The sequence below is a fragment of the Acanthaster planci genome, linkage group LG02 (genome assembly GCF_054643075.1).
Source record: "Acanthaster planci isolate LZ-2023a linkage group LG02, COTS_SCS, whole genome shotgun sequence".
Classification (NCBI taxonomy): domain Eukaryota; kingdom Metazoa; phylum Echinodermata; class Asteroidea; order Valvatida; family Acanthasteridae; genus Acanthaster; species Acanthaster planci.
The window spans coordinates 35,708,196-35,733,386 of record NC_141778.1 but is presented as its reverse complement, the minus strand read 5'-3'; the positions used below and the strand labels follow the sequence as shown (position 1 = coordinate 35,733,386).

Here is a 25,191-nt window from a genome sequence, read left to right as displayed (position 1 = left end):
AAATAACCCAGAAGTCAAATAAAATGGAAGATCTGTTTATCTTAATTCTGTACTTATAAAATCTGTCGGGTTGATGAAATATTTTAATCCTATCAAATGAGTAAGACAAACTGATATTAAATTCAAACAAATAAGACTTTCTTTGATCATCGCTATAAGGCGTCCTTGTCACGAGGTCATCAACCCCTGTATTGCGTTAATGTGATTGCCCTGCCATTTGTTATATTTTACCTTCGGTTTGATGTAATCGAATGTTGGCAAAGTAATCTCTCAAAATTCTGTCAATATTTTGACATTTAATTCCTTGCAATTTGGCATTTGATGACGTCATAGTAGTGGTATATACAAAATTACAAATTGCGGCATAAAGATTTATGCTTGGTTACAGTAAGATGTGAGTTCTGTTTTCACCTGTTTCAATTTACCCTACTTCGACATTTAGGCAACCCCGCAGCGAAGTACAATGTGAAAACTTAATACCTTTAGACTCGCCTAAAAAGAAGATCTTTCATGTTAATTACGTCATCAAAAGTTATAAAAAGCAAGTTGTCCTTGTAGTAAACGCGTGTCATGTCTGTAGTCCCTTTCACTTATTTGTGTACGACAAATTTCCAATTTAAAAAGAAAACTTTCTCTGATCGTCGCAAGAAGAAACTCTGCATATCACGAGGTAACCAATCCCCGTTTGATCAAATCAGTGACAAAACGAATTGCTTTTGAAATGTCATAATGACCGGCTATAAGCTATAAGGTTGTCGCAAGGAAGAACAAACCAAAAATGATGTCATAATAAATTATTCTGCGCAGTTAAATGTATAGTCGTACAAATTCAAAATTCCACATTAAAGGTCAACAAAAAACGTGACGAAATGGAAGTATCTTTCTGTAAGATATTTTTTAAATGTGTGTTAAAATAACTAAAAGACTGTACAAAACTACCCTAAAGTGATGCACATAATAATGCAATCGTACAGAAAGCCCAAAATTTGTATAGGCCTACTACATTTTCCCTTTCCCTTTTAACGTATATCATTTTTATGGCCTATTAGAGCTAGCTGCTTTTCATCCCTGGCATTTTGGTTTAGCCTTTTTCCTCGGCATCATTGTACTAATCATATTCCATTATAATAATCAAGCAGTGGGCTGTTTCTATCTCATCGTTTCCTTGGAATTGAGGTATACAATGTATTTTTTAGTCACTCGTTTTTTTGTGTGTGGTGTAATATTCTTAATTCTTGCCAGTTGTAAATTTGGAATTTCAGGGTCTGGGCAAAGTAGCCTCACAAACAGCATGAATAAAATATGAAAAGCGTTAGGGATGATGCTGAAGCAGCGGTTGCCTTCACGACTGACACTGGTTATTTTAACGATGCCAACTCGTCTAATGCAAATCACGCGCGCTGTGGCCTCGACGCGATGAAGCATGCATTATGCGTTCGGATTGGGTGTGACCGGAGCAGCGTGTAGACACACAGAGACTAGCAGACTGCATCAGCTAAAAGCCTAAATATTCTTTCCAGTTCTATGTTCCTTGACGTACTTTGGAGCACACGTTACATCCGCTGGTGTGTTTCAGGCTTGTGATATAATCCTATTGATGGCCATCATTGTGACTTGTGTACATTTCCTTCAGTTGTAACACGAAAGCCGCTACAAGTTGAGCCCAGAGTCGAACAACAAGTCAAAGCAATGGAAGGTAAGCTTCGGTTTCTTGTTGTTGTTTTTTTTTAATATTTTGTCCTCTTAAGCACCCAACCAGTTTGGCTACACAGACGAATACTGTATGATATGCGGGTCTGTATTTATTGACCTAGCCACCAGCTTGTTATTTGTACACACAATTCACTGCATGGTTCACTTTGATCAATAATTGTCTGAAGCTGTAGTGTGAGTCGCTCGATGTGAACGAATAGGTCGTGCGTCGCGTTTATGTTTATTGTACACACCAACCTTACACCTTTGATCTGTACATAACATTCACAAACACAAATTGCAATGAGCTGAGTATATTTCGCTGTTCGCCATGAGAGTAGAGTGCAACGATCCAATTCATTGAGCTTTTTATGCAACGACAAACTCACAATGGAATGTAAAGCACTAAATCAAAAATATGGCAGTGAAGAAATAACTGTAACGCTGAACGACCCCGAAAATTCTTTAACGTCGACAGCTTGATGATCATAAGTTCCCAGTGATAAATAAACAGAACTGGTCAAGAATTCAAACGATTGTAACACACGATAACAGTGACGGCATCTTTGGATTATGAAACAAAATTGCACGAGAGATAAGTGAGTACGGGGATAATGAGATGAGCAGGGTGGAAATGCAGGAGTTTGTGTCGGTGTATATCCTGGATTCTCATGTCGAACCCACAGTGTCCTCTGCAAGCATATCCTGATGTATTTTATATTTATTCAATTCATTACATGTTTAAACATATTATTATCAAAATAACACTGCTCACAGGAATTTATTTGATCTCTAATTGGATTAATGAGCCTCTCACTGTCATGTTCAGTTTCATGACTCTCAAGTCCGATGACACTCAATTAGGTTATTTGTTATCATTAATCAAGTTTTGCGTTTTATAAACTTGGGGTCTGATGAAACCTTTTTCAAACCATATTTGACTTTAAATTACACTCAGTGTAATGAAAGCCTTTGGTTCTATTATACTACAAGAAAAGGGATATAAACTACATCGAGGGCAATGTATGAGTTGCGGTGGATTGACAACATTAGCTGGACAATATGTCCATGATCTACTGACAATGCATTATTCAAAAACTGGGACGTGCATGACTGACTATTAACCTTGACGGTCCTTTTACCGAGTTGATGCCATTTTATGCATGTAGAAAACACAATGTCATGTGGTAAAGGCAGGAAATAGAAACCATGGAACAGACGGAAAGGATTATTTATCTTACAAATCGAACCAGTGTGAAGGGAAACTATCTGACCAGGATAATAAGGAAGAGACTGCACTGTTATTTCTACAAGTGAACATTTTGAAATGCAGTATGGGTCATAGTCACAAAGTAGGATATATCAGTGTGCAGTAAAAGGAATAAATAGTTGCTATTGCCCAGGCCAGTAGGGGGGCCTACGCGTATATTGGGTATAAGGACAGTAAACAAATAAGCTGAGATAGAAAAAAGACCCAATAAAATATTGATTCCTTTCTATTACACACAATTCTTTTAAGGTCACAAGATATAGATTTCCTGAAATCATGGCAGGTAATAAACCGTAAACTCAAAATAAACAATGAGCAATTATGATCATGGTAAAAAAAACTCACGGTGAACGATTTGATTCACGTTTTGAGCTCTGGTTTTCCTTGCTTATTCCTGCATGAGAAAGAAATGGAGCTGTAAATTTACAGTGTAAATTCCAAAAAGTTGATTAATTTGTTCAAATACTTTCCAATCCAATTTCCTGGTAGACATTAGCGAGCAGCAATCCAGTCAAATGGAATAATTGGGGGGGGGGTGTCAGCACTTCTCATGATACCGATACGGATGTGCATCGTACGTATTGTATTGCAGGATGACACATAGGCCTACCTCATTTATTAACGAAACGGTACATTTCAATCTTTTCATAATGTTTGTTCTCATTTTTGGCTGTTGGAAAGTTTGAAGAAACCTCCTAATATATGTTTTCTTTGCTTTGCACTTCCAAAATTTCCTTATTTTGCACATCAAAAGTTGAGGCTGATCAAAGCCCCACTGTTCACAAAGTGGGTGTGAGCCCCCGTTCACAAAGTGGGGGTGTGAACCCGCGTTCAAAGTGGTGGGGATGTATGCCAAACATTACCGGAATTCAAGCCCATGTTTGTTGTGATTATGTTTACAAACGGAAAGTTTGTAACGATGTCTGGCCATATCAAAGACCATCTTACATTATTTTAGTGATTAGTAGTTCAACTAAACTGGTCATTTTATGTCAATTGTAAATCAGCATCCAGCACAGAACACACCACTGAACGAGTCGTCAGATGGGTCAAGAGGATCTGTGTCCTTATAGACACCTCCCCAACACACACGGATGTGATTTGTCATTATAACAGTGCATAGCACGTAAATCCAAGTTACACTCGAACGATAGAATCCTATTAGTAGCTTAAATAAGTCTCCCGCCATAAATCTGGCATGGATGTAGCTTGTATGCAAGCTTACAACATCAAAGGAAGGTCACACTGCTGTATACCATCAGAGCAGTGATTACCGTCGTGTTAGTGGTTTAATCTTAATTACTTCAATTCAGGACATTAAGTAATGGAGTTTGTAATGACATGAACTAGGAGTTGGGTTTAAAATTATTCTCCGATCGAGTTTAACATCAGCGAAGACATTAAAAGAATATTAACCATTTCAAGTTGTATGTAATCAAGATGTAGGTTCAAAGGTCTGTTTGCATGAGTATAATCACAATTATTTATCGAAATGACATGTGTTCAGTTCAACGTTTCCGGCGCCACCGAGTAAATAATTATTATTATTAAACCACACGTTCAATCACGATACTGCCCTCTACGCTGACCCGGTTGAACACGCGCGGTAACAGTAAAGTGCTGTCAAGTGTTGAAATTTATCTATGACGCAGTTACTAACAACCTTCATGGAAACAGGGATAGGACAATTTCAAGAATGTTACACCCTTAATCTTTGTGTCAGCCTGTAATCAGGTCTCACATCTGTAATGATATTGTAGTATCATTAGTGAAATATTTGTTTGCATTAATTTCATATCCCGGATTGGACTTTCCATCGATCAGCTGGACTTGATGGTTTATGTGAGAATCATAGTTCACTGTTTTGGCGCATTTGTTATCGTCAATTAATAGAGAGCAATATTTACAAAATGATTAACTGATAGATGAAACAGAATCGCAGTTTCACTGGTAAGATATAAAAGCATGTATGCAAAATGCTAATGTGGCTTCAAGTAAGGCGCATAGCTCTATGGATGAGTAAACTGTAGACGGACTCATAAAAGTATTATTTGCAAATAATGAAACTAATGAACTTGCATAGCTTTCTGTTTCGGAAATATATTTCAAGCAATTAATGAATATAACTCCCGGGGCCCAAACACACTGGACAAAAATTACATTCTTCACAAGGCGAGTGCTCTTAACGTTTGTAGCTGCGATCATCGCACTGCACGTACTGTATTGATGCATTGCTGACGGGACTGTGTATCACACTATCAACATTATGCAGGCAGCGCAACAAATGCGTCTGCATAATGACACGGGGACGCTGTACAAAACGACGTGAAGAATGACTAATATAGCCAACGACGGACGCCTCGCATCAACGAGCAAACGACATATCTATTTTCCCCTAAGTGCTCCTCAGTATTGAGATGCATGTCAACTGCACGGCATCAAACAGAAAAGGGCGCCAGCTCACTTCTTACGATGATGGACCTAAATCTATTTTCTACAGCTAGGTTTGGATCTCTGCTGTGAAATCATCCCAAGATCAGGATGCCCGTTTCAGGCACGGCCTAAGATTGGTTGAAATTTTGAAAGGTTTGCACGCTGCGGATGCATTCGTAATTGAGAGGTCGTTCAATGTGCGTTATAAGTACATGTACATTTGCGTCAAGCATCTCTCAGTCGGTGCGCGGTTATGACAATCGGTAGAAAAGGGAGTGGCGAGTGAGGTCGTAGAACAACGTCACATTGTACGAGGGCGCTATTACTATCCGACCTTCTGGGAAAGTCTTTTGTGTCGCAGTGTCACTCGTACGGACTGCTGTCCGGGACTGTGATGTGCTTCTAAGTTTTGGCAAATGTCACATCCAAATATAGGTTTTCCCGGCTAGTTTAGGAAAATGCGATGTTTAATTCGTAAAATAAATATTCAATTTGGCGTGGATTTTGAAAACGACTTAAAACCTGGTTTCATTTTCGGATACGAGCATTCGACTTCGTTTTGCATCCTTCAAATAAATGAATGTGCATTATGTTTCGTTTAAGACGTTACAAATAAGTCATTAGGATTTCGATTTGATGTATTCGTTGCTGATTGTCTTTTCACCGTAAACCGTCGGGTTGAAGTATTCATTTTCATTTGCTGTAATTCAAATTCACAAAGTTTGCGTTCAATTTGATTAGAAATATTTGGGGTTACAGAAATCATCACCGCTTTGATAATGAATGTAATGTTTATCATGAAGGAGAGTGTGTTTGTTTTCAAACTGTACACCAATTAAAGTCTATGATTTTCTTCCCTTTCAGCCATTGCAAGAAGGCCATTTGTAACCTTTTATGTGATTGTGGCAAAAACTTAGCGCGAGTAGGAAAGGTTACCCCAGCGTCGGTGTTTGTTGTTTTGGACTCGTACAATAGTCGGTAGTTTCCGATGACAACATGAATGGGTTACTTAAATCATGAATATTCAAACATTTAACCAATCAACTCAACCCTTCTAAGAATATAACTTCTGTTAGCACACAAGCGAATTCCAATTCTTGACCGCGGCATACCTTAAATAACACTTCGCGCAAAATCGCCTGCATATTTTGCGAAACAGATTGAGTTCAAATCAAGATGAATGCAGGACTGCAGAGGTGCATTCAGTTTCGCGCAAAGGTGAATGTTAACGTTCTAAATCAGTGCAATATTAGGAACGCTGACTTTATACGACTGAATGCACCCTCACTGAAATAGAATTGTTAATTGTTAAAAAGAAACAGGGATTTGAATGTTCATTCCATTTTGCTCGAAAATGAATGCTGCCATTACTAATTCATTTACACATTTTCTGAAATTGGCTGGGAAAACCTATTAACAAAAAATACAAGGAACTACACATTGCTTGTTTTAAGCAAGAAATTTACGAGTCACGGGGGCCAAACGTTTTGTCCCATCAAATGACAGGCAGAGACAGTCGGGGTCAAAGGTGTTTGAAAGTGAGTATGAATGACTGTTTTCATGACTGGACCGGGAGTGAAGGATACTGGGAATCCGTCAACCCAGTCAGTGTCCAACCTTTCACACTGCTTGCCTGGGAATACCCTCTGATAGCAAATTAAGATCGGAAATAAGGTTCCTTCCCCTACGCAAGACTGAGGAATGGATCTATAGGGCACATCGCACTCCGTCTTAGCTACTTGTCAAAGCTTCTTGGCCAATATTTAGGCCTACAAAGGTTCAGTTTAATATACGAGCGGAATATTTCTCCTGTATGGAACCTACGTTTCGTTTGTGGACTTTTTCAAATATAGAAAGTGAACTTCTCATTGCAAAGTAACAGCCACGGAGTATTTCTGGCCGCTTGGAGTCAATGTGCACTTCGAAATGGACTATCCTGCACGCCAGTCTTCGCATTATACAGTAATCCCGAAAAAATGGTTTCCATTTGGAAACGTTGTGATTCAAATACCACAGTTCTTGGAATACCTGCGCATTTTTTTTCTGACGCACTTTCGGATACTTACGGGTACAATGGGTGAGTACATTACAAGATATCCAAAATCTGATTAATTGAAAAACAATTAAGTTAAATGAGATTGTCACGAAAGAAATGTCGTACATAAATGTCGTACACTGTAAGAAGTTGCCAACACAAAGGCGTTGTCGTTTCTTGGACCTTCCCTTGGATATTATTTAAATCCCTCTTAACATTTCTGTCCCTTTCAGTTTCTACTTAGGGCCAAACTGTAAACGCGCTAACGGGTTTTTGTTTGTGGTTGTTTTTTAAATATTATTATTAATACTGTAAAAACCCTGGGCAATTTTTTGCCCAATGTCGGGTACCTTGTAAATCGCTTCACTATTGAGCAAAGAAATTAAAACACTGGGTAAAAAAAGGATGCATGTAGTACATTTTTTGAACAAATATTTTCTACAACCGTTGGGTAAAATGAGACAAGTTTGCCCACATATCAGGTGAGAATCAACGTGATTGAGTAATATGTTTACGAAACAGGCGATTCACCTGGTGCCCAACATTGATGGAAGAAATATTCATTCAGTAACACTTGGGTGAACAACGCTTTCAGTTTGATTCTTGGGTATAGTTAATCCAGTGTTTAAACCATGAAAAAGTTGCAGTTGATGACAACCTGACAGCACTAACTACACCACAAAAGCGAATCCATTAATATTTTCAGTAGTTGGAAACTTGTTGTGTTGGGCCAGTAATGAGCAAACGGTCCTGGTTTTATCTCGAAATGAAACTGTGCTACCATTGGGTAAACGTGCCATGCTATACAATCTTAATGATGTTCAAATCTGCAGCACGGGGTGAAATATTTCAAAATCCTTGATGAGCTTTTGAAAATATAAAAAGCAACAGTTATTAAAATAATGACCCAACCAAATATGAATTCTTCTGGCACATCAACATTCAGCAGAATTCATTGGTGGATTGTTTTTTGTACGTCATTCAATATATCCACCAACCGTTGTCATGCATTATAATAATGTAAGCAAGCACCCCATGGCCAGACACGGAGTGGCCTTTATCAATTTCCCGTAATATAATTTCCCATTTCCTGGGCAAGTGAGGCAATCCTTAATTGTAATTTGTGGACTGATGTCTGGCCGGGCCGACTGAATCAAGTCGAGCTTGAGGGAGGTGTTGTGTTGAAGCAGCTGACAACAGAAGCGGCGTCACCAATCGAGGACATTTCACCTCTGCACATCCTTTCCGCTTCATCGCTATGTGATCGTGAAATCTGAGCCATGTACGCATCCACACCTTACAGCATCATCTCCTACAGACAAGCTGCTCGCAAGACTCAGAAGACAAAATGTTTTTAGCGCATCGTTACCTCACAGCTGGTAATCTTACTCTAAATCCATGCCCATCACTTGGTCAATCAAGAGATGCAAGGGAATCTGATGACAGTTTGGATGCCTATCAAGCTGTACAAGCAGAAGAGAAAAGGCAGCAGAAGAAGAAGGAAAAATACCAGAAAAGACAAGACTTCAAGGCTCAAAGACATCCCAGCAAACCAGGCATGAAAACTCGCATCTTGGCGACGTTTGATTATGAATGCTACTGATATAGCCACGGAATATGAGTTTGCTGATAGTACTTATGGAAACAATAGTGGTGCCAACAACGACAGCTTGGTTGTGAGGAAGAGGACGATTAGATACTGAAGAGGAAATTAATGAGTACGACAATGACATGGAGATGGTAGTAGTGATGAGGAGAAGCTTCCGAGGAGGATATTGTGGACTGTATAAAAATGGTGAAGTTATGTGAGGATAGCAACGATGAGGATATAGGGGCGACGATGATAAAGATGGTTAGGAGGAAAAGGATAGTTGGATACTACGGAGTATAAGCATGAGAATGGTGAGAGGCGACTGTGGTGATATAGAGTATGATGATGGTGATGAAGAAGAGGAAAAGGACGACTAGATGCTGAGTAGTACTTTGATGAGCATGAGAATGGTGAGAGGCGATTGTGGTGATGGTGAGTATAATGATGGTGGTGAAGAAGAGGAAAAAGACGACTAGACATTAAGAAGTGCCATGATGAGAATGAGAATGGTGAGAGGCGATCGTGGTGATGGTGAGTATAATTATAGTGGTGAAGAAGAGAAAAAGGACGACTAGATATTAAGAAGTACTATGATGAGAATGAGAATGGTGAGAGGGGATTGTGGTGGTGGTGAGTATAAAGATGGTGGTGACGAGGTGCTACGGTGTACATGAGTACAACAATGGACGATAGTGAAAATAGTGTTGGCAAAAAGTTAATTACGATGACCATAATGGTAATAGAGACGATCACGATATTTTACTACCCTTTGAGACACTGATCGTGAAGATTGTGCTAATTAATTACCATTATCCATTCCTCAACTACATTCTTCAAACAGGTCTTTTTCCTTGAAATCTAAATTGATACAGATTCTGTGAGTGCGTTAAATACAAAAATTAATGCAGTTCTTCAAAAAAGGTTGTATGATTATATTTTTTGTGGTAATGACACCAAGGATTCCTCAAAAGCGCCCCAGGCACTTTGGCTCATAAGCCTGAAGAAACCTGTAGAGAGGAGACAATGAAAAGAAAGGCAGGAGGAAACTCGTGACGAATACTCTAGGTAAAGCCCACGGAATCAAGTATATGGACTGATATGCCAATCGACATGTTGACCGAACCGGGAATCAAACTTGGGCCGAAGGTAGAAGTGAAAAAAGAGATGGAAAGAAGCACTACGCCAACCTGAATCTCTTCTATGTTTGGTGAAAAGAGTTGCGGATTAAATCTCGTTTATGAAATTATTTTACTTTTAACTTGTTTTCTGATGAGGTCATTCGAGATAAAACGAAAACGTCTCCGATTTTGAAACAATACGTAAAAAACGCTTAAACGTAGTGCAAAAATCACAGGAGTCCAGCTGACAAACGTATTCAGTTGATTGACGACTGCAACATTTTCCATTTTGTGAAAATTGCTTGCGATATTTTGAACAAAATCAAGAGAGTAAAGAGCCAAAATAAGTCAAATAACTGCACCGACCACAAAAATCATTTCCAACACGTCATTTAAAAATCTTGACATTTCATCAACTAAAGCAAATTTGTCCTTATCGACTTTGTCCATAACAAAGTTTCTGAAATGTTACGATTCCTCATATCACAGTGAGCACTTATGGTTCTGTTGAGTTTCTTTGGTCCATCAATACGAAGTGCATGGCAGAACAACTTGACGCGTTTTCAGTATGGGCTGCTTGGATATTCAAGTCATTGTGATTGAATGTTCTTGTCTTTCAGAGGGAGGCTGCTGTGATTGTGCGTTATGCCGCTGTCTCAAACGTGTACCCTACGGTACACTGTTTGCTCTTCTTCTCCTATTTGGTGGATTAGCTCTTCTGACATATCAAATTCTCAATATTCGAGATGTTGCTAAGAGGATGTTCGCGGTCGACGCAAATTTCAATAGCAACAGTGTACTGTTTGAAGGGTAAGTTTCAATTTGTACGTTTTTAAGATGTCTGAACACGAAGACATTTGTTGATTGCATCTGTTAACAATGTTGTTAATTACGCAAATTTGTGAAAGGTTCAGTACAAAGTATCTAAATGCAGAGGCTGAGTTGTCTGACTTTTAAAGGTTATGCCAGAAATGAAACCTCACCCAAGTCCCTGCTGTCTTTTTACTGATCAGGAAATGACTCAGGCAAAATATCCTTTTGGTCATGGGTTTGAGGAGCATGCTCCTTTTAAAGTCAAACCCTGCAAAAAAGGTAACTTGCTATTATTTGTCTTTCAATTGAACAAATACACATAAACTGTTATAGGCTTGAATGTGTGTGAACCACTAAAATGATTCCATATTGTGTTTGTTATAAGCTACTTAAATTATTGTAATGAAAGGAATTTTATTGGCTACTGACCAAACCTATTTAGTTCTTCAAGATATAGCATGGTGGCACCGTACTGCTATTTGACTTGATGTAGGAGATTGAGGCCTAGCCTTATTAGATAAAGGTCGAGCGCCTTTCATTATCCAGTCTTAAATTGGATCAGGGGAAATCTGATTTGCGAATTTTTCACAAGTGGGGTAGTTTTTTATGTGTATTCTTGAAGTATATGCGATAAGTAAGTCTGGCCTATGATTGATTTATTATCAGAAAAGGCCCTTTCGTAAACGAAAACATAGCGAGTTTTCTGAGATAGGGCCAAGCAATTAAAATGACATTTTCAAAATATAATTCAAGGACATTGCATGTCATTTAAACATTCGGTAATAATTAATAAATTTGTGATATTTTCTTTAAAAATATTTAATGAAGGGTATAGAAAGAAATGGTTGCAATGGTGCGCGTATCCAGCCTTCAAAATACGAATTCTCATTGTAAATTTTAGTTCATATTTACCCCTTGGGAATTCAACGTTAATAATGCAGAGTTCCTTTTTGCTGCATTTTAATTTTATATAATTTTGGTTGTTAAAGCGTTATATTTTTGTTGATTTTGTTAAATTGAACTCTTCTCTGTCGAAAATTTACATGGCTGGATAAAATAAGCACCAAAAACAAATGACTACTCCAATCCAATCCCTTGTAGGCCTAACGTCACAATGAAGTCCCAATCTAGGCATATGATCAGGCCAATCATACCGACGATTTTGTAACCTTGTATTAGACTATAATGACTATCATTTCCAATCCGCACTGGCCGTATTCTTGATACATATATCCCTTTTTATTGGTCGACTTCTCCAGTGGTGAATAAAGGGTAAATAACTAGACAGTACCCAGGGATGACCACCGGCTTGTCTAGCAGGGGGGGTGCAAAGGGCACGTGCCCCTTCCCCTTAGTTACGCCATTGCACCCTTCTTTCTTCTCACAGTGACCTAACATGGATGATTTTCTTTTAAATTTCAGCAACGATACATTATTCTGGGTTTTAATCGCTGCTGTGGCTGTGATGGGCTTGTATGGTATCTTGTTGGTAGTGATTGCTTGCCTCACGACTGGCCCATCTGGACAAAACACGTGTGGACGTGAACATACCAGATGCATTGGCTTGTGCAGCACAGACATTGTAAGTGACATTTCACATTCTACAACTTGGTACTAAAAGATTCGACCGTCAAAATTAGTTGCCAATTCCAATCAAGCGTCAGTCACTTTTACGTAAAATTTAACGACCCTTAACATCAGTTTATGTATGTCATTTACTTCATGCGACCATTTAAATTCATTAGCAGGAAAACGTGATGAGTAACAGATTCAAGCGTACAATACATTCCAATTCGCTCGCATAATCCCACACACTTTACTGTGACGATTGCCGACTTGGACTTCGTGGAGGGCATATGACATCGCTCTGGTCTCAAATACCGTTGAGCATGCTCGGTCCAATCGTTATTAGTGGAGAAGGAGCGCTTGAAGAAGTTGAAGGTTGTTTTTTGTCTCCAGCTCAACACTAAGAAGACCAAGGTGCTCGCATACAACCCCAATGACTCCTAACTGAGGGTTGAACGTGTTTACAAGTTCTCTGGAGCTTAGATCAACTCCATTGACTAAGAACTTAAGACCCGGGACAGCCGTGGACAGTGCTCTACAGCACGACAGTGGTGTTGTCATCGGCGCTCAGTGATAAAGTAAAAGGTCACTGTTTGTGACGAAGGTTGAGCCAAAACTGCCGAATAGAGCGAAGATCTTGGAACGTACTATGGAAAATTCTGTTGGTTGGTGCTACACTAGGATGTTGTGGTATGGCCCTTAAACATCTCACGGCTGGGTCAGAATACAAATGCCGAAGGTGACGAGGAGAGACCTAGGAACACCGCCACCAGCTCGTAGTGGGCTCCTGAGTAGGCTCCTCATTCAAACATTCTTGTGGAGCCCACCTATAGGCCACTGCCTCACATGGACCTACCGTAGTCTCTTCTTTACTGGACTTACTGAAGCAAGGCACCGCGGATGGGCCACCGCTGAGGAAGCTACACTCTTATCCTGCACGCGAGACTGGAACATTTCGAATAAGCTCACCGGGTGGGCCGCGGGATTAAGCTGCCAATGGCCTGGACTTGATTGTCTGTTGGTCTTGAACTCATTCACGTTTCGGTGACACTGTGCTCAAGTCAATTGAAAAATTCATGCTAAGTTATGGCACGCTGTGAGAAATAGACTGGTTAACGGAATGAAACAAAATGACAAATAGCAAATTGGAAAGATACTTTATTTTCAGACCAGACAAGGCTTTATGGAAAAGAGAATATGAGAGAAGTAACTAAAACATATAAAAAAACGGTTTTAAAATGAAAGTAATACAAAGGATTCTATAAAGGTAGAAATGACGATAAACTGTTAAGGCGGCTAAACCCTAACTCACCGACGATAAGAAACTTTGAATGAACGAAGTCGCTTGCGGCCGATTCGCAGGCATAATTTATGTGGCTCTTATTTTTTTAAATGCCCATTTAAAATTTACAGATAACGGTAAACTTTAAAGATAACGGTGAAACTTTGAATAAGGTTGCAGCAAAATTTGACGTCTGAAAGCGACTTTGAATGTATACATTCTCGAAACGAAACTCTTGAACAAATGCATTAGCCACACCGCTCTCGTACGATTGAATGAATCTTCCCAATCTGACGAATTTTTTTGCGTGGGAAAAACTACATTAAAAAAAGAATCTGGGTGACGAGGCATGCAAGTGCATCATTTGAATGCTTTTCATCTATCCCACGTCCATCTACAGCAGCCCTGTCCTTGCCTGTCAGCTTCTAACATTCTGGATTGAATTGTTTTCTTTCAATTAGCTCCTACACTTCGATCGCATGCTATAGTGTGCACTCGCTGCGACTCCTTTGGCAAGATGAACTTTCCTGTCAATAAACTGATCTGCAATCCAATTACGTCTCCAATTCGCGAGCTCTAAACGCAAGCCGTGCGACTGTGCGATTAGGCATTACAGGCTTCATATTAAACATATAAACGTCGAAGAGCATGGTATACAATTATTGCGACCGCTCGTGTTTTAAAAATACGAACGTGTATCGCTTTATCAATGTTTCACGTTTGATTTTCACTGTAACGAGAAGATCGATTATTGTCGCAAATTTGTTGCCCTGAATTTTGTCTTCATCAAAAGTAGCTGCCCTGTCAAAAACTGTTTATATCCAATGCTGTTTGTTCTGATGGTATCGGAAATTTCGAATAATGGCCAGCAGGGTAGACCTACTGATCATAAGTGAGCCATGACAACGGTATTAAGTCAAGAAGCAAACAAACGGCTAGCACTCGTAAGCCCAGAACTGAAGAGATCACGGTCATGTGTTGTGCTGCAGGCAGAAATGGCAAGATCGTGTGCTGGAAATTATTACTGCTCTGTCGATAACACGGCACTATTGCCATATTTATATAGGGGAAATATTTGTCAAGTTTAGTCTGCCGTAACAAGAAGCCGCATATTCCCGGACGCTTTCATTATGATAATTAGGTGAAACATAATTTTTAAGAGATTAATGTTATATATTGAATGTTCATTACCTCCATGGTGCCAGTGATTCCAAACAGTTACGATGTTTACAATATCTTCATGTTCTCCTTAACTTTTATTTTTCATGATGTATTCGTTGTATACTTTGTATACTGCGCATTCTAGTTACATTTGGTAGTATAAATGAAATATTTGCAGTACTACAGGCACGAACAGGGTCACGCGTTTCACTCCAACTATGCTCTGTCAACTAAGGTCTGAAATGGTACACTTAGTCTTGGGTCTAGCTGTAGTGCAAGCATCAATACTGACATGTATCCAACTAATCCCAACTTCTAATGCACATGTATGTTGTTCAGAATCCTGTTGCATAGGCACCACACATGGTACACCTGTCCAACCACACCAATGAATCATTGATAATTTCCGTTCTTTTCTATTCTAGCTGATCATGATAACCTACGTACTATGTGCTGTCTGGATTGCTTTGACTGTAGTCCTAGCCATGCCGTTTACTTTCATGTTGATGGTTCGTTCCTACTGTAAGACATCATCCACTTGCATTGATCTCGGTCACTATGGTGAGTTAATCTTCCGTTTGACACAGTTTCTACACTCATTACACCGCAGTTCACGGAATTCAGTCATTGTCTGGTCAATTACAATGCACAGAATTCGGCCAACTGCTGTTTAATTAAAGGACAGAATCTTTGATCATAAAACCAGATTTTCTGAAGCAACAATAAAAGCCAAAATACCAGTGTATGCATCACAGTTGTCTAACATCATTTCCAAAGAAGAAATCCTTCCTGAAGGATCTAACTAGCTTTCTCAAATACGATTCTTTTATTGTCTGCATCGCGGCAGGATCCAGTTCATCTGGTATGCTCCGGGTTCTGATACCCCTAGGCATATACTATCTGTTAAACAGAAGGCTGGGAAAGCTAGCAGCCAACGACATCATGATAATTACCTGACCTTTTCTTGCTTGAGATACAAGCTGCCTGTCAAGCGCAGTATAGGCTAAAGGTCAAAGTCACATTGACAGCTACAGTTATGTAGCAACTGACACACGTAAAATTCACAATGTTCAGACTTCAAGTTCCTATGCTGTGCTTGAAGGCTTTTTCCTGTCATCATTCTAAAATTTACAAAATAGTCGTCCTTTTGTATATGCAGGTCTGGTTGAGAATGTTGAGAAGACGGCCACCCAAAACCTAACTGATTACGTGATGCCAGTGTGCGGGAAAAAAATGGAGAACTTGTGTGCAAAGGTGACGACCAAAAAAAAAAGTTCCTTACTGAGGGTGGATCCAGAGAGATTCTAAATTCAGGGAGATGCTACGGGGCCACCCCGCCCCCCAAAAAGAGAAAAGTGGTTTGAAACACGAAACACGATTTGGAGTTGCTTCACCTCTCAGAAAGGTCATATGAGGTAGCATGAAAAAAATTCAATTTTTGGCCGGCTAACACAGCCCCCCCCCGAAAAAAATTGGTCCTGGATCCATCCTTATTTATGAGAAGCACTTGACTGATTAAAATCCATATGGAAGTCTGAAACAAAGCTCCTCGCACATTAATCGTGATTCCATGACTTGAGGCAAGACTTCAGACTACTGGAACTCTATGGCCTATATTGAACGTCACATCACCTCATGAGCAGTTGCAAAATACCCAAAAGGCACTTGGAATTGACAAACTATGCTGGCATTAAATATTATATGTATCCGTATTTCATTTGGTTAAGAAGAACATTCAAACTTATAAATACTCAGATGTACATGTATTATCCTTTCGGTGACATAATCTAACATGGTGAATTAATGAAATTTGTCAATCAACAAGATATTGAAGCAGGCACCATCGGGCATTAAAGCGACAATTGTATTATAGTGCTGAACACTCATTGTTGGGATTAGACGCTATCATTTTCTACTCATAAGCAACGCATCAAGTGGGAGAGAGGGGAATTTTTTATGGATTTCTTGACAAATGAGGGCAACCTTGTTAGACACTGTTCATTTGAAAGGTTTTCTGTTCAATATAATAGGGTAAACAGTTAACATTATGGCAAATCTAAATGCAGAAAGAGCTCTAATGCAAGGGTTCCTGAAAAAGTACATTAGTTTAAGAATGAAAGGCAACGAAATGTCCCTAAAATGGCACAACAATTGCAAGTAAGGTTAAGTGGGGACAAAACGAAAATTTAACACAACGACACTTATAGAAAATGATAAATACTGTTTCATTTTATATTTATTTTTCACTTAGTGCTTTGCTGTTTACTTCTGATACCTGGATCGACTCAATTTTAATTCTAAAATGGAATTTTCCATTTCAAAAACTATATTCTTTCAACGTTCATGATGACATCTGTATCTAATGTTTTAGTGCCGATAAAGGTTTTAAATACGTGCAAGAACAAATTAAAAATACCTTCTTTAACTATGAAGAATGAATTCATCGACAGAAACTTACCTTTTACACTTCTTACTCGGACGATAATCCGAAGTCATAGATTTGCCAGACGAAACATTTCCTGTGATAGATTTTGATAAATACCCTGTAGTAGACTGCAGAATTGGTAACATGATCTCTTCTGGAGTGTGACAATGCAATCCAGCTCGATAAATGAGTTTCTTAATGACTGTAATAACCCGGTGTCGTTCCATTAGCTATAACACTACATGTAACATGTGTAATAAATCCACATGCATTGATGAAGACAGGCCCAACGGAGACTTGACAATAACGTAAGCATCTTAAGGTGTACCTGCAAAACCTGTTGGTCAAAGAGGCATGTAACGAACGTGAAACACTTCCCCCTAAGCGTGGTACCGTCACATGTTGTGATGGCTTCTAACTTGGGTTACCGAATTATTTCATACAGTCAACTGATAACTACAAAATTTGTGTGACTTTCCTACGTGTTTCTGCAACAAATGTACACATGTAGGGGGTGTATCATGACGACTGGAAGTTGTGCACCCATCCGCAGATGCAAGCGCATAATTAGGGCCAGAAGTAAAGCTGTATGCACGCGACATCCAGAACGCGGCACGCAGAGCTCGCCACGCGCGCCAAGTCCATATAAGGAGATTCTTTTGGGCTACTTGCACCAAAAATGTATCATCAAATGGGTGGGGGTGCTCCGGAAAATGAAAGTAAAATTTTTGAACAAAATCCTTGGGAATTTGTCGTAGGCCTATATTGACTTCTTTTGACTAAATCTAAAACTGTTTCTGGGAATGGGAATAAGTATGTAGGCTTACATGGTCGGTCTGAAACTAACGTTTAATAAGACCGGCTCAGGAGACTGAATGCTGATAACGCCCTTGCCTGCGGTTCAAGTATTAGTCGCGTCCAGTCTCCGTTTCAATCCGTGTTCACTTTTTAAACTTATTTATTTTGTCTTTAAAATGACCAACAAAGATATGGCCTCAATCAGCGGCTGGATTAAGCGTTCAAGTTTTGTTGTTGTTTTACACGGCAATCGCAATGTTGTTACGCTGAATTAATTTTTCCTTAATTTCTCAAAAGCATTTTACAAACGTAAACTGAACTGACTGATGATGCAACCAATGCTTTTCTTGCCACGCAGAATGGGTACTTTTCAACTCCGAATAGAAGTGATTTACAGCGACGCGGTTCGAAATTAAATCTCGCGAGTGCAGTTTCTCATCCCATGACCAAATTGAAAGCAGACGTTGGACTTGGAGCCACATTCAGGCAGCTTGGTCAATATCTAAACGTTCGTGTACATGCGTGTAGCTTGGGTTGAACTTCAAAATGAATTCCAAATCAGAAATGAATTATGCCTTGTGCATTCCATGTGGACATGATAGTTCCGACTTGATCAAAAGGAGTCATTTATCCAGCTGAACTTAAAGAATTATTGAAACTCGCCAAGAACCTGCATGAAATATAAATATAAATGATTGTCTTCTACAGAATGCATCAATCTGGCTGTCATCCTTTCTGGCCATGGCTTCATGCATCATGATCGTCATTTCTCTGGTAAGAATTAGACTAATGGACTACATTTGCATAAATACACGAATATTAAAGCTGAAAATAAAAATGATTCTTGTTCAAACAACAGGCTTCGTCCAGTCCACTCTAAAAACCATAATTTCTCAAACGTTTTACAGGTCATCTCAAACTTCTATCCTCTGACTTTGAATCTACATTCTAACCTTTCACTGTTTCCCGATACAGATTCACTTCTTGATGGCTCTATCTGCCAACCACACTTACCAGAAGTTGCTGAGTGGTAACCAGCCGACTCGTAGTAAGTATGGTAATGATTACCGCCGTGCATATGGCGATTCTGACATCCCTTTGCAAGAACCTCTGAATATTCATGATGAAAGTACACGATTCTGAAGCGAGGCCAGGAGACCAAAGATTGACGTAGTTCGGATGGGAACTGCATCATCTGATTAAGAAAATCACGGCCAAGATGCCTGGCAACTACAACACGGGAATCTTTGAGGGGCTTGCTAACCATCAATTAGTCCGTTGATGACTACATGTGGGTGGTGTAGTGATGCGGTTGATTACAGCATACAGCTACAGGTTGTGAGTGCTGTTCATAATGCAAGGTTTCGTCCTCAAGACTACCATTATCTAAAAATCAAGTTACAGAAAATCTTGTTACACACCGTACGTGCGATGTTCGCTCAGATGAAGCAGAATTAACGTCTACAATTCAGTTTATATTATCTTGAATTACATCATAAGCGAGATGATGTCTCAGTGATAAGAGGCTTGCTATGCAGGGTCGTTCATTCAATATCACGTAGCTGACGCTGGCTAAGAGGCGACATGCCATGTCTGTAGGAGGACAGCCTTAATGGACTGGCAGCCTTTACCTCTATTAAAAAAGAACGTTTGTAAAAATACGTGTAAACTGGATTGTTCTTGTTCAAGTAGGACAATTAGAATAAACTGTAGATACAGATCCCCCAACATCGATCATGATTTGGTCTCCTTGCTTAGATGTAGAAGCTGAAATTATGATAGTATCATAATTTCGATTACATAGTTAATCACTTGCCGTGAATGTAAACAAAAACACTCGAGCTTTCAGTTTCTATGGATATTGTAAAACTACGATGAGTAAGTATTGAAATATATGTATATTAGCTAAATCAATGGTGGTGTATGTTCAACTGTGCTGAGACAAACTAAGCTTTTATTAATACTTTGAAGTGTCCTTTTGAAGTGTATCCGTATTGGGTAGCATTGCATCAATGGGGTTTGACTTGGGTCTTCAAAGTCAATTTCCTGTGTGAATCTGAGTGATACACTATATGACACACCTCACTGGTTTCTCCTACGGTGCATATGACTGTCATACTATGAAAGCCTACCACGCTTCAATAAGTCTCAATTACATTCAATCGAAACATCTGCAACAATCAATTACAAGCATCTCTTTGATGAGGAAACACTCCAGTTATTTTGACAGACCAAGAATTCTTGAATATTCGATTCGAAATTTTATATGAAGTTACAGAATTTTAAAAACTTTCACACTATCTTGGTATTTCTAACAAGTTTCTGAAAAAGTGTGCACTAACAAATTTGAAGGGAGTGTTGTAACTTCACCTGGGCAATTCAACAGAGAGTAATTTGGTAATGAAGGCCGACAGTACAAAGAAATATGAAGCTAAGTGCATTACCTTGCTTGTATCACAGAAGCGTGGCATGTTTTCACAATCTGCCAGACTACATGTACATACATGTACATGTTCATTTTTACATCAATATGAGTATCGTAGGACATAGCATTATCTAGTCAAGGTCATGTCATATTCAAGGTTTTTATGACACTCAGGGAATCCCATTTTTCAACAAAGTCTATGTGCTTTCCCAGTCTTGTAATGAAGTGTAACCACTCGGAATTTTAAGGGTGTCCCCAAAACATTGGTGACCTTCTTGTGATGTTTACTGCATCGGCCAGGTAAAATAAATCAAATAAAATACAGAGAAAAATGTACACACGAAAACCAAACAATCGACAAAGAAACAAGGATTAAATACCAAAACAAAGCTAAAAAGTAGTCAAGTTTAACCTGCAGAAGATTTGCGATGTGGTAATGAACTAAGGAATAGAGAATTCTGGCTGCACTTTCTCTACGCCAATCTCTTTTTGGGACACTCTAAGTTTCTTACTGTTCATTGTCAAATGATGTATTGATGTAATTGGATTGTTCTGTCACTCAGTATATATATTAGCGCTACAAGGTTAAAGACAAAACATCTCCGATATTCTGGTCTTGGCCACCATGCTGCCACTTACCAGAATGTTAATTTTTCAATCAGATATTCCTTTTTGTAATCTTTAATAATTTGGATAATTTCGTCGCCAGCAAAGTTGCTGGATTTGGAAAATCGATTTTCACGTACTTTGAGTGACACCCTTTTTATTTAGTTTTCTTAGCCCGCCCCCTTCCTCTAAGTAACTTTGTAAGAACAGAACACAAACGACAAAGGTTTATGTAAGATACATAAGGGCTACTTTTTTTCAAAATCTCTCCTGTGAGCCCCCCATTAATCATGTCAATATTCCATCAACTAGCCTTCGACAAGAAAATCGGAATATGTTTAACCTTCTAATGTAAAAACCTATTTTAGAATGCTGTAAAACTACTGATTACTCGTAAGATTTGGTACAGTTTGTGGCACTTGTGAAATCTTGTAACATGATATCAAATCATTTAGCTGTTACCAGCTTTTGTACAGTAAATTGATAGTGATGTGCAAGGTGTGTTCCAAATCATGAACAAGTTACAATAGTGAACCAGTAAGAAATGGGTAGATGAAACTGCTTAGCATTCTAGTTGATTAACTACGAGTATAGTATTCAAGTGTTCTGATCTGTGTTGTGCAATGATGGTGCTTTCATCTAAGATGTAATTCTTGAGATTTTTCCATTCAGTTTATCTTGAAACTAAACTTTGGTTAATATGCCCAGAAGATCATAAGATTCCAGTAACACCTTGGTTGGTTTGACAACAGCAAACAATTTGTGTATACTTGCAGATTTTCAGTTCCAAAAACAACTCAACTATGTTGCTAAAACTGGAAGCAAATAATTTGTCATGCACACGATGATCTTGATTTTCAATGTTGTCTTTCACTGCAAATTCGTAAGAATAGTCATCATGTGACGTTTGCCATTATGTTTTACCTGAAATAGCATGCATTGAGGTTTAACTTTAATTTTTGTTAAAGAGAGCTTGAAATCTTTGATCAAACTTTAAACTTTGCCTCAAAATAGCCTTTCAAACAAAGAAGAAAGGCAAAAATGAATTATTGCTCAAAATATTGCAATGATACAATATTCACAGAAAAACTTTCACAAAACAGTTTAAGAAAATGCCTTTTGCTTGTCTTACGCCTCTCAATTTGTCAGAAATATTAAAAAAAAAACGAAAAGAATAGAGAAATTGGTTTCAACAAAGTATTTATTTTGAAGCAGTGTATTGACGTGAAGATTTGTACAAACATAGATGTAATGTTTCTTGTTAACTGTACAGGATATTCTGAATCTTGTATTATTTAAATTCAATACAAGCGGTGTTTTAAGTTCAACTGCTACTGTACAAATACGTTTGCATTCATTCTTATGCTATTTACAAATAAATGTCTTTAAAATCTGACTGTTCTGCTGTAAGTATTCATTACTTTTCATGAATACAGCTTTGGTCTGCTTCCATTAAGGATACACTGCCACTATAGTAGGAAAGCTTATTTCCACGTCCATGTAATTTTAGTTCCAAACTACATTCCAATTTGAAATGGCTCTTTAACAGACAGAATGACAGACTCCAAATCAAAAGAAAAAAGTGTTTGCGAGACCAATTATGACAAACTCAGTCATAAAAATGATATGCAGATGTGGAATTTACTTTAGAAAAAAAAAGCAAACACTAACTGAACCTGGACCTCATAAACACAGCTCTCTAGCATCTGATTGCTTCATGTAGATTCAACATGGACTTCTGGCAGCATGTACTCTTATTTTCCATAAATGACTCGCATCAGTCTATGACTGTAGGACATACACTCAAGGAGAAGCACAAGGTGTAAACATGAACTACACCTGTCTTACCCAACCCATCATGGTCTTACATGGATACAGCAAAGTGCCTGAAGCTCAGACTCCAAATATAATGAGGAACATTTCATGCCAAAAATTCACTTCCTGTAACTAAAAAACCCCAGTGTCAAAAAAAGAGCAATATCCAAGTGATGATTTAAATACTCGTTTGTGCAACTCAACAATTAGTAAGAAGTTCCATTATGAACAGGACAGAATAGTTGTTATGTGTTTAGTAGGCCCTTTGAAATAAATGCAGTGTAAATTTCCAAGTAATGTGCAAGAAAATTTAGAATTGTTACAAAATAATTTCTATATCACAAAATGGTATACAAACAATGTACGTGTAATTTATATAGGGTATCCACATAAAAAGTATACCGAGATAAAAATTACTGTAATAGCGAAACTACTTTGTACTGGAAAGAGAAATATATCTCTAAAGAGGGCAGAATTGTTCTATTTGCAATGGCATACAGCTTGTGATGTTACTGACACAGAACAAACTAGACTGACGTTAAGGGTACTGAAATCGGCACTGTGACAAGTTTGCATATGTGATTAACAAGGCTCAACTATGCAAGTGTAAAGAATACCAAATGCCTTTGCTTTAAGAACGCATTCTTGAAAACAAGGAATGTACCTTAATCTAATCTTGCTTTGTTTTTGCGACTTACATGTACCTCATAAGTTGAATGTGCCATGGCCATCATTCCTGACAATGCATATCATGTAATTTTTATCTCGATTTACTTTTTATGTTGACCCCCAGTATATATATGGGATATTCTATAAATTTGGGGTCCAAGTTTGATCCTGTTGCTGTTAGATCTAGCACATAATTTTGCAAGTTTAGAACACATTCTTTCATTTCCAAGAGTGATCAAGTAATGCAAATTACCTGCCAAACAAATAAAAATAGTTTGAAATCAATCTGTCAAATTGCACAGGTCAGGTGTAACAGGGAAGGAAAAATGTCACACGTCAGACCCTAAATTTATAGAAGGATCGGTATCTACATGTAAATACAACAGAGAGACACACAAATAAATCAATCAAAACACTGACAAAATAAACGTGGCACAACTGATAATTTAAATTTAAATTGTCCAAACTTCAAGCTTAGCACAGTGAAGCGAATAGGCACAAATTGCAGTGAGATGATGGAGATTGCTAATCAAAGTAGCCAAGAGGAATGTAGCTACATGGACCTACTAGATTTTCTCCAAATACATCTTATTACTCATCGGGCTCAACAAACCTCCAACCATTGACATTAAAAACGACGACCATACAAGAAATGAAATAAAGGAATAATGCACAACTTCAACTTAACTTTCAAAAGCATCAGGTGTAGATAAGAATTTTCATTAACTAAAAACAGTTCAGTTGTTTGAATGTTCAGTTTTTCTGTCCACCCTCCGATATAACTCCTTGAATGTCGTCACCATGTTGTGCTTGGTATCTATACATATACAACTAATACCAATCTATGATGTGAATGTGCACAGACAGACATCTGTGTCCTAGAAGTGAACCAAGTGCCCTTGTTCATTCACATTGCACTCTACATGTATGCTCAAGTGTTTTCCACCACGAGGTAAAACACAGTCCGTGGTGTATGCAGTGTGTGCAGCTTGGGGGTAAGTGGGAGGCAACTTGCCCGGACAGATTTTTGAGTTTTTAAGTAGGGCTTTAATAGTTTGCCCCTAACATATTGAATGAACCCAAAGCAGCATTCACTTTTACATCCCCCCCCACCAAAAGCTGGATACGCTGAACACAACACTGACTGGCATGGGAATAACTACATAGAAGAAGAAAACAACTCTACCTTGCCAGTGTTGTAGGACTTCCACAGCCAAACAGAAACACATGAGTAAGCTCCTTAATTATCATGTGACCTTCAAATGACAAATGTGATTTCCTGTTGTCTGGAAGATTGATCCAGAAGACTTCGGTATGCTATATACAGGGCCCTCTGTAATATAACCCAATGAAAACACAATAAATACCACAGCTGGAGTTGTAAGTGTGCTCCAATACCAGCCAGTTTGTTTCATTGGGATCTGAATCGTGATCAGTGATCCAGTGTTGGTTCACTGACACTGATACCCACTTCATGAATGCAGCAAACCAG

General features: G+C 38.6%; 2 protein-coding genes across 10 annotated transcripts in view; one reads left to right on the top strand and one right to left on the bottom strand.

Annotated features, from left to right (window-relative positions):
- Nucleotides 1-25,191, bottom strand: part of ofd1 (OFD1 centriole and centriolar satellite protein) — a 197,881-nt gene that overhangs the window by 86,452 nt on the left and 86,238 nt on the right. For 3 of the 6 annotated variants that reach the window (XR_015424319.1, XR_015424317.1, XR_015424318.1), the window contains exons 26-27: nt 24,886-25,032; nt 17,420-17,480 (exon numbers count right to left, since the gene is read on the bottom strand). The gene's annotated coding sequence lies outside the window, so the exon portion shown is untranslated. Of the gene's footprint in view, nt 1-17,172; nt 17,481-19,432; nt 19,571-22,374; nt 25,033-25,191 lie in introns of those variants that run through there. The other 3 variants (XR_015424321.1, XR_015424320.1, XM_087132892.1) reach the window with 3 other exon arrangements.
- LOC110985945 (proteolipid protein DM beta-like) lies at nt 1,089-22,611 on the top strand. 4 transcript variants are annotated; one of them, XM_022247434.2, is made up of 8 exons: nt 1,089-1,176; nt 1,634-1,696; nt 10,760-10,949; nt 12,375-12,534; nt 15,387-15,522; nt 16,121-16,215; nt 18,893-18,958; nt 19,160-22,611. In XM_022247434.2, the coding sequence occupies exons 2-8, from the start codon at nt 1,690-1,692 to the stop codon at nt 19,325-19,327; spliced, it is 822 nt and encodes a 273-aa protein (XP_022103126.1). In that variant the 5' UTR covers nt 1,089-1,176; nt 1,634-1,689; the 3' UTR covers nt 19,328-22,611. The 4 variants fall into 4 exon arrangements, with proteins under 4 accessions (XP_022103126.1, XP_022103124.1, XP_086989030.1 ...); XM_022247432.2 differs by lacking the exon at nt 1,089-1,176 and having other exon boundaries at nt 1,361-1,696; XM_087132904.1 differs by lacking the exons at nt 1,089-1,176; nt 1,634-1,696 and adding an exon at nt 7,454-7,472.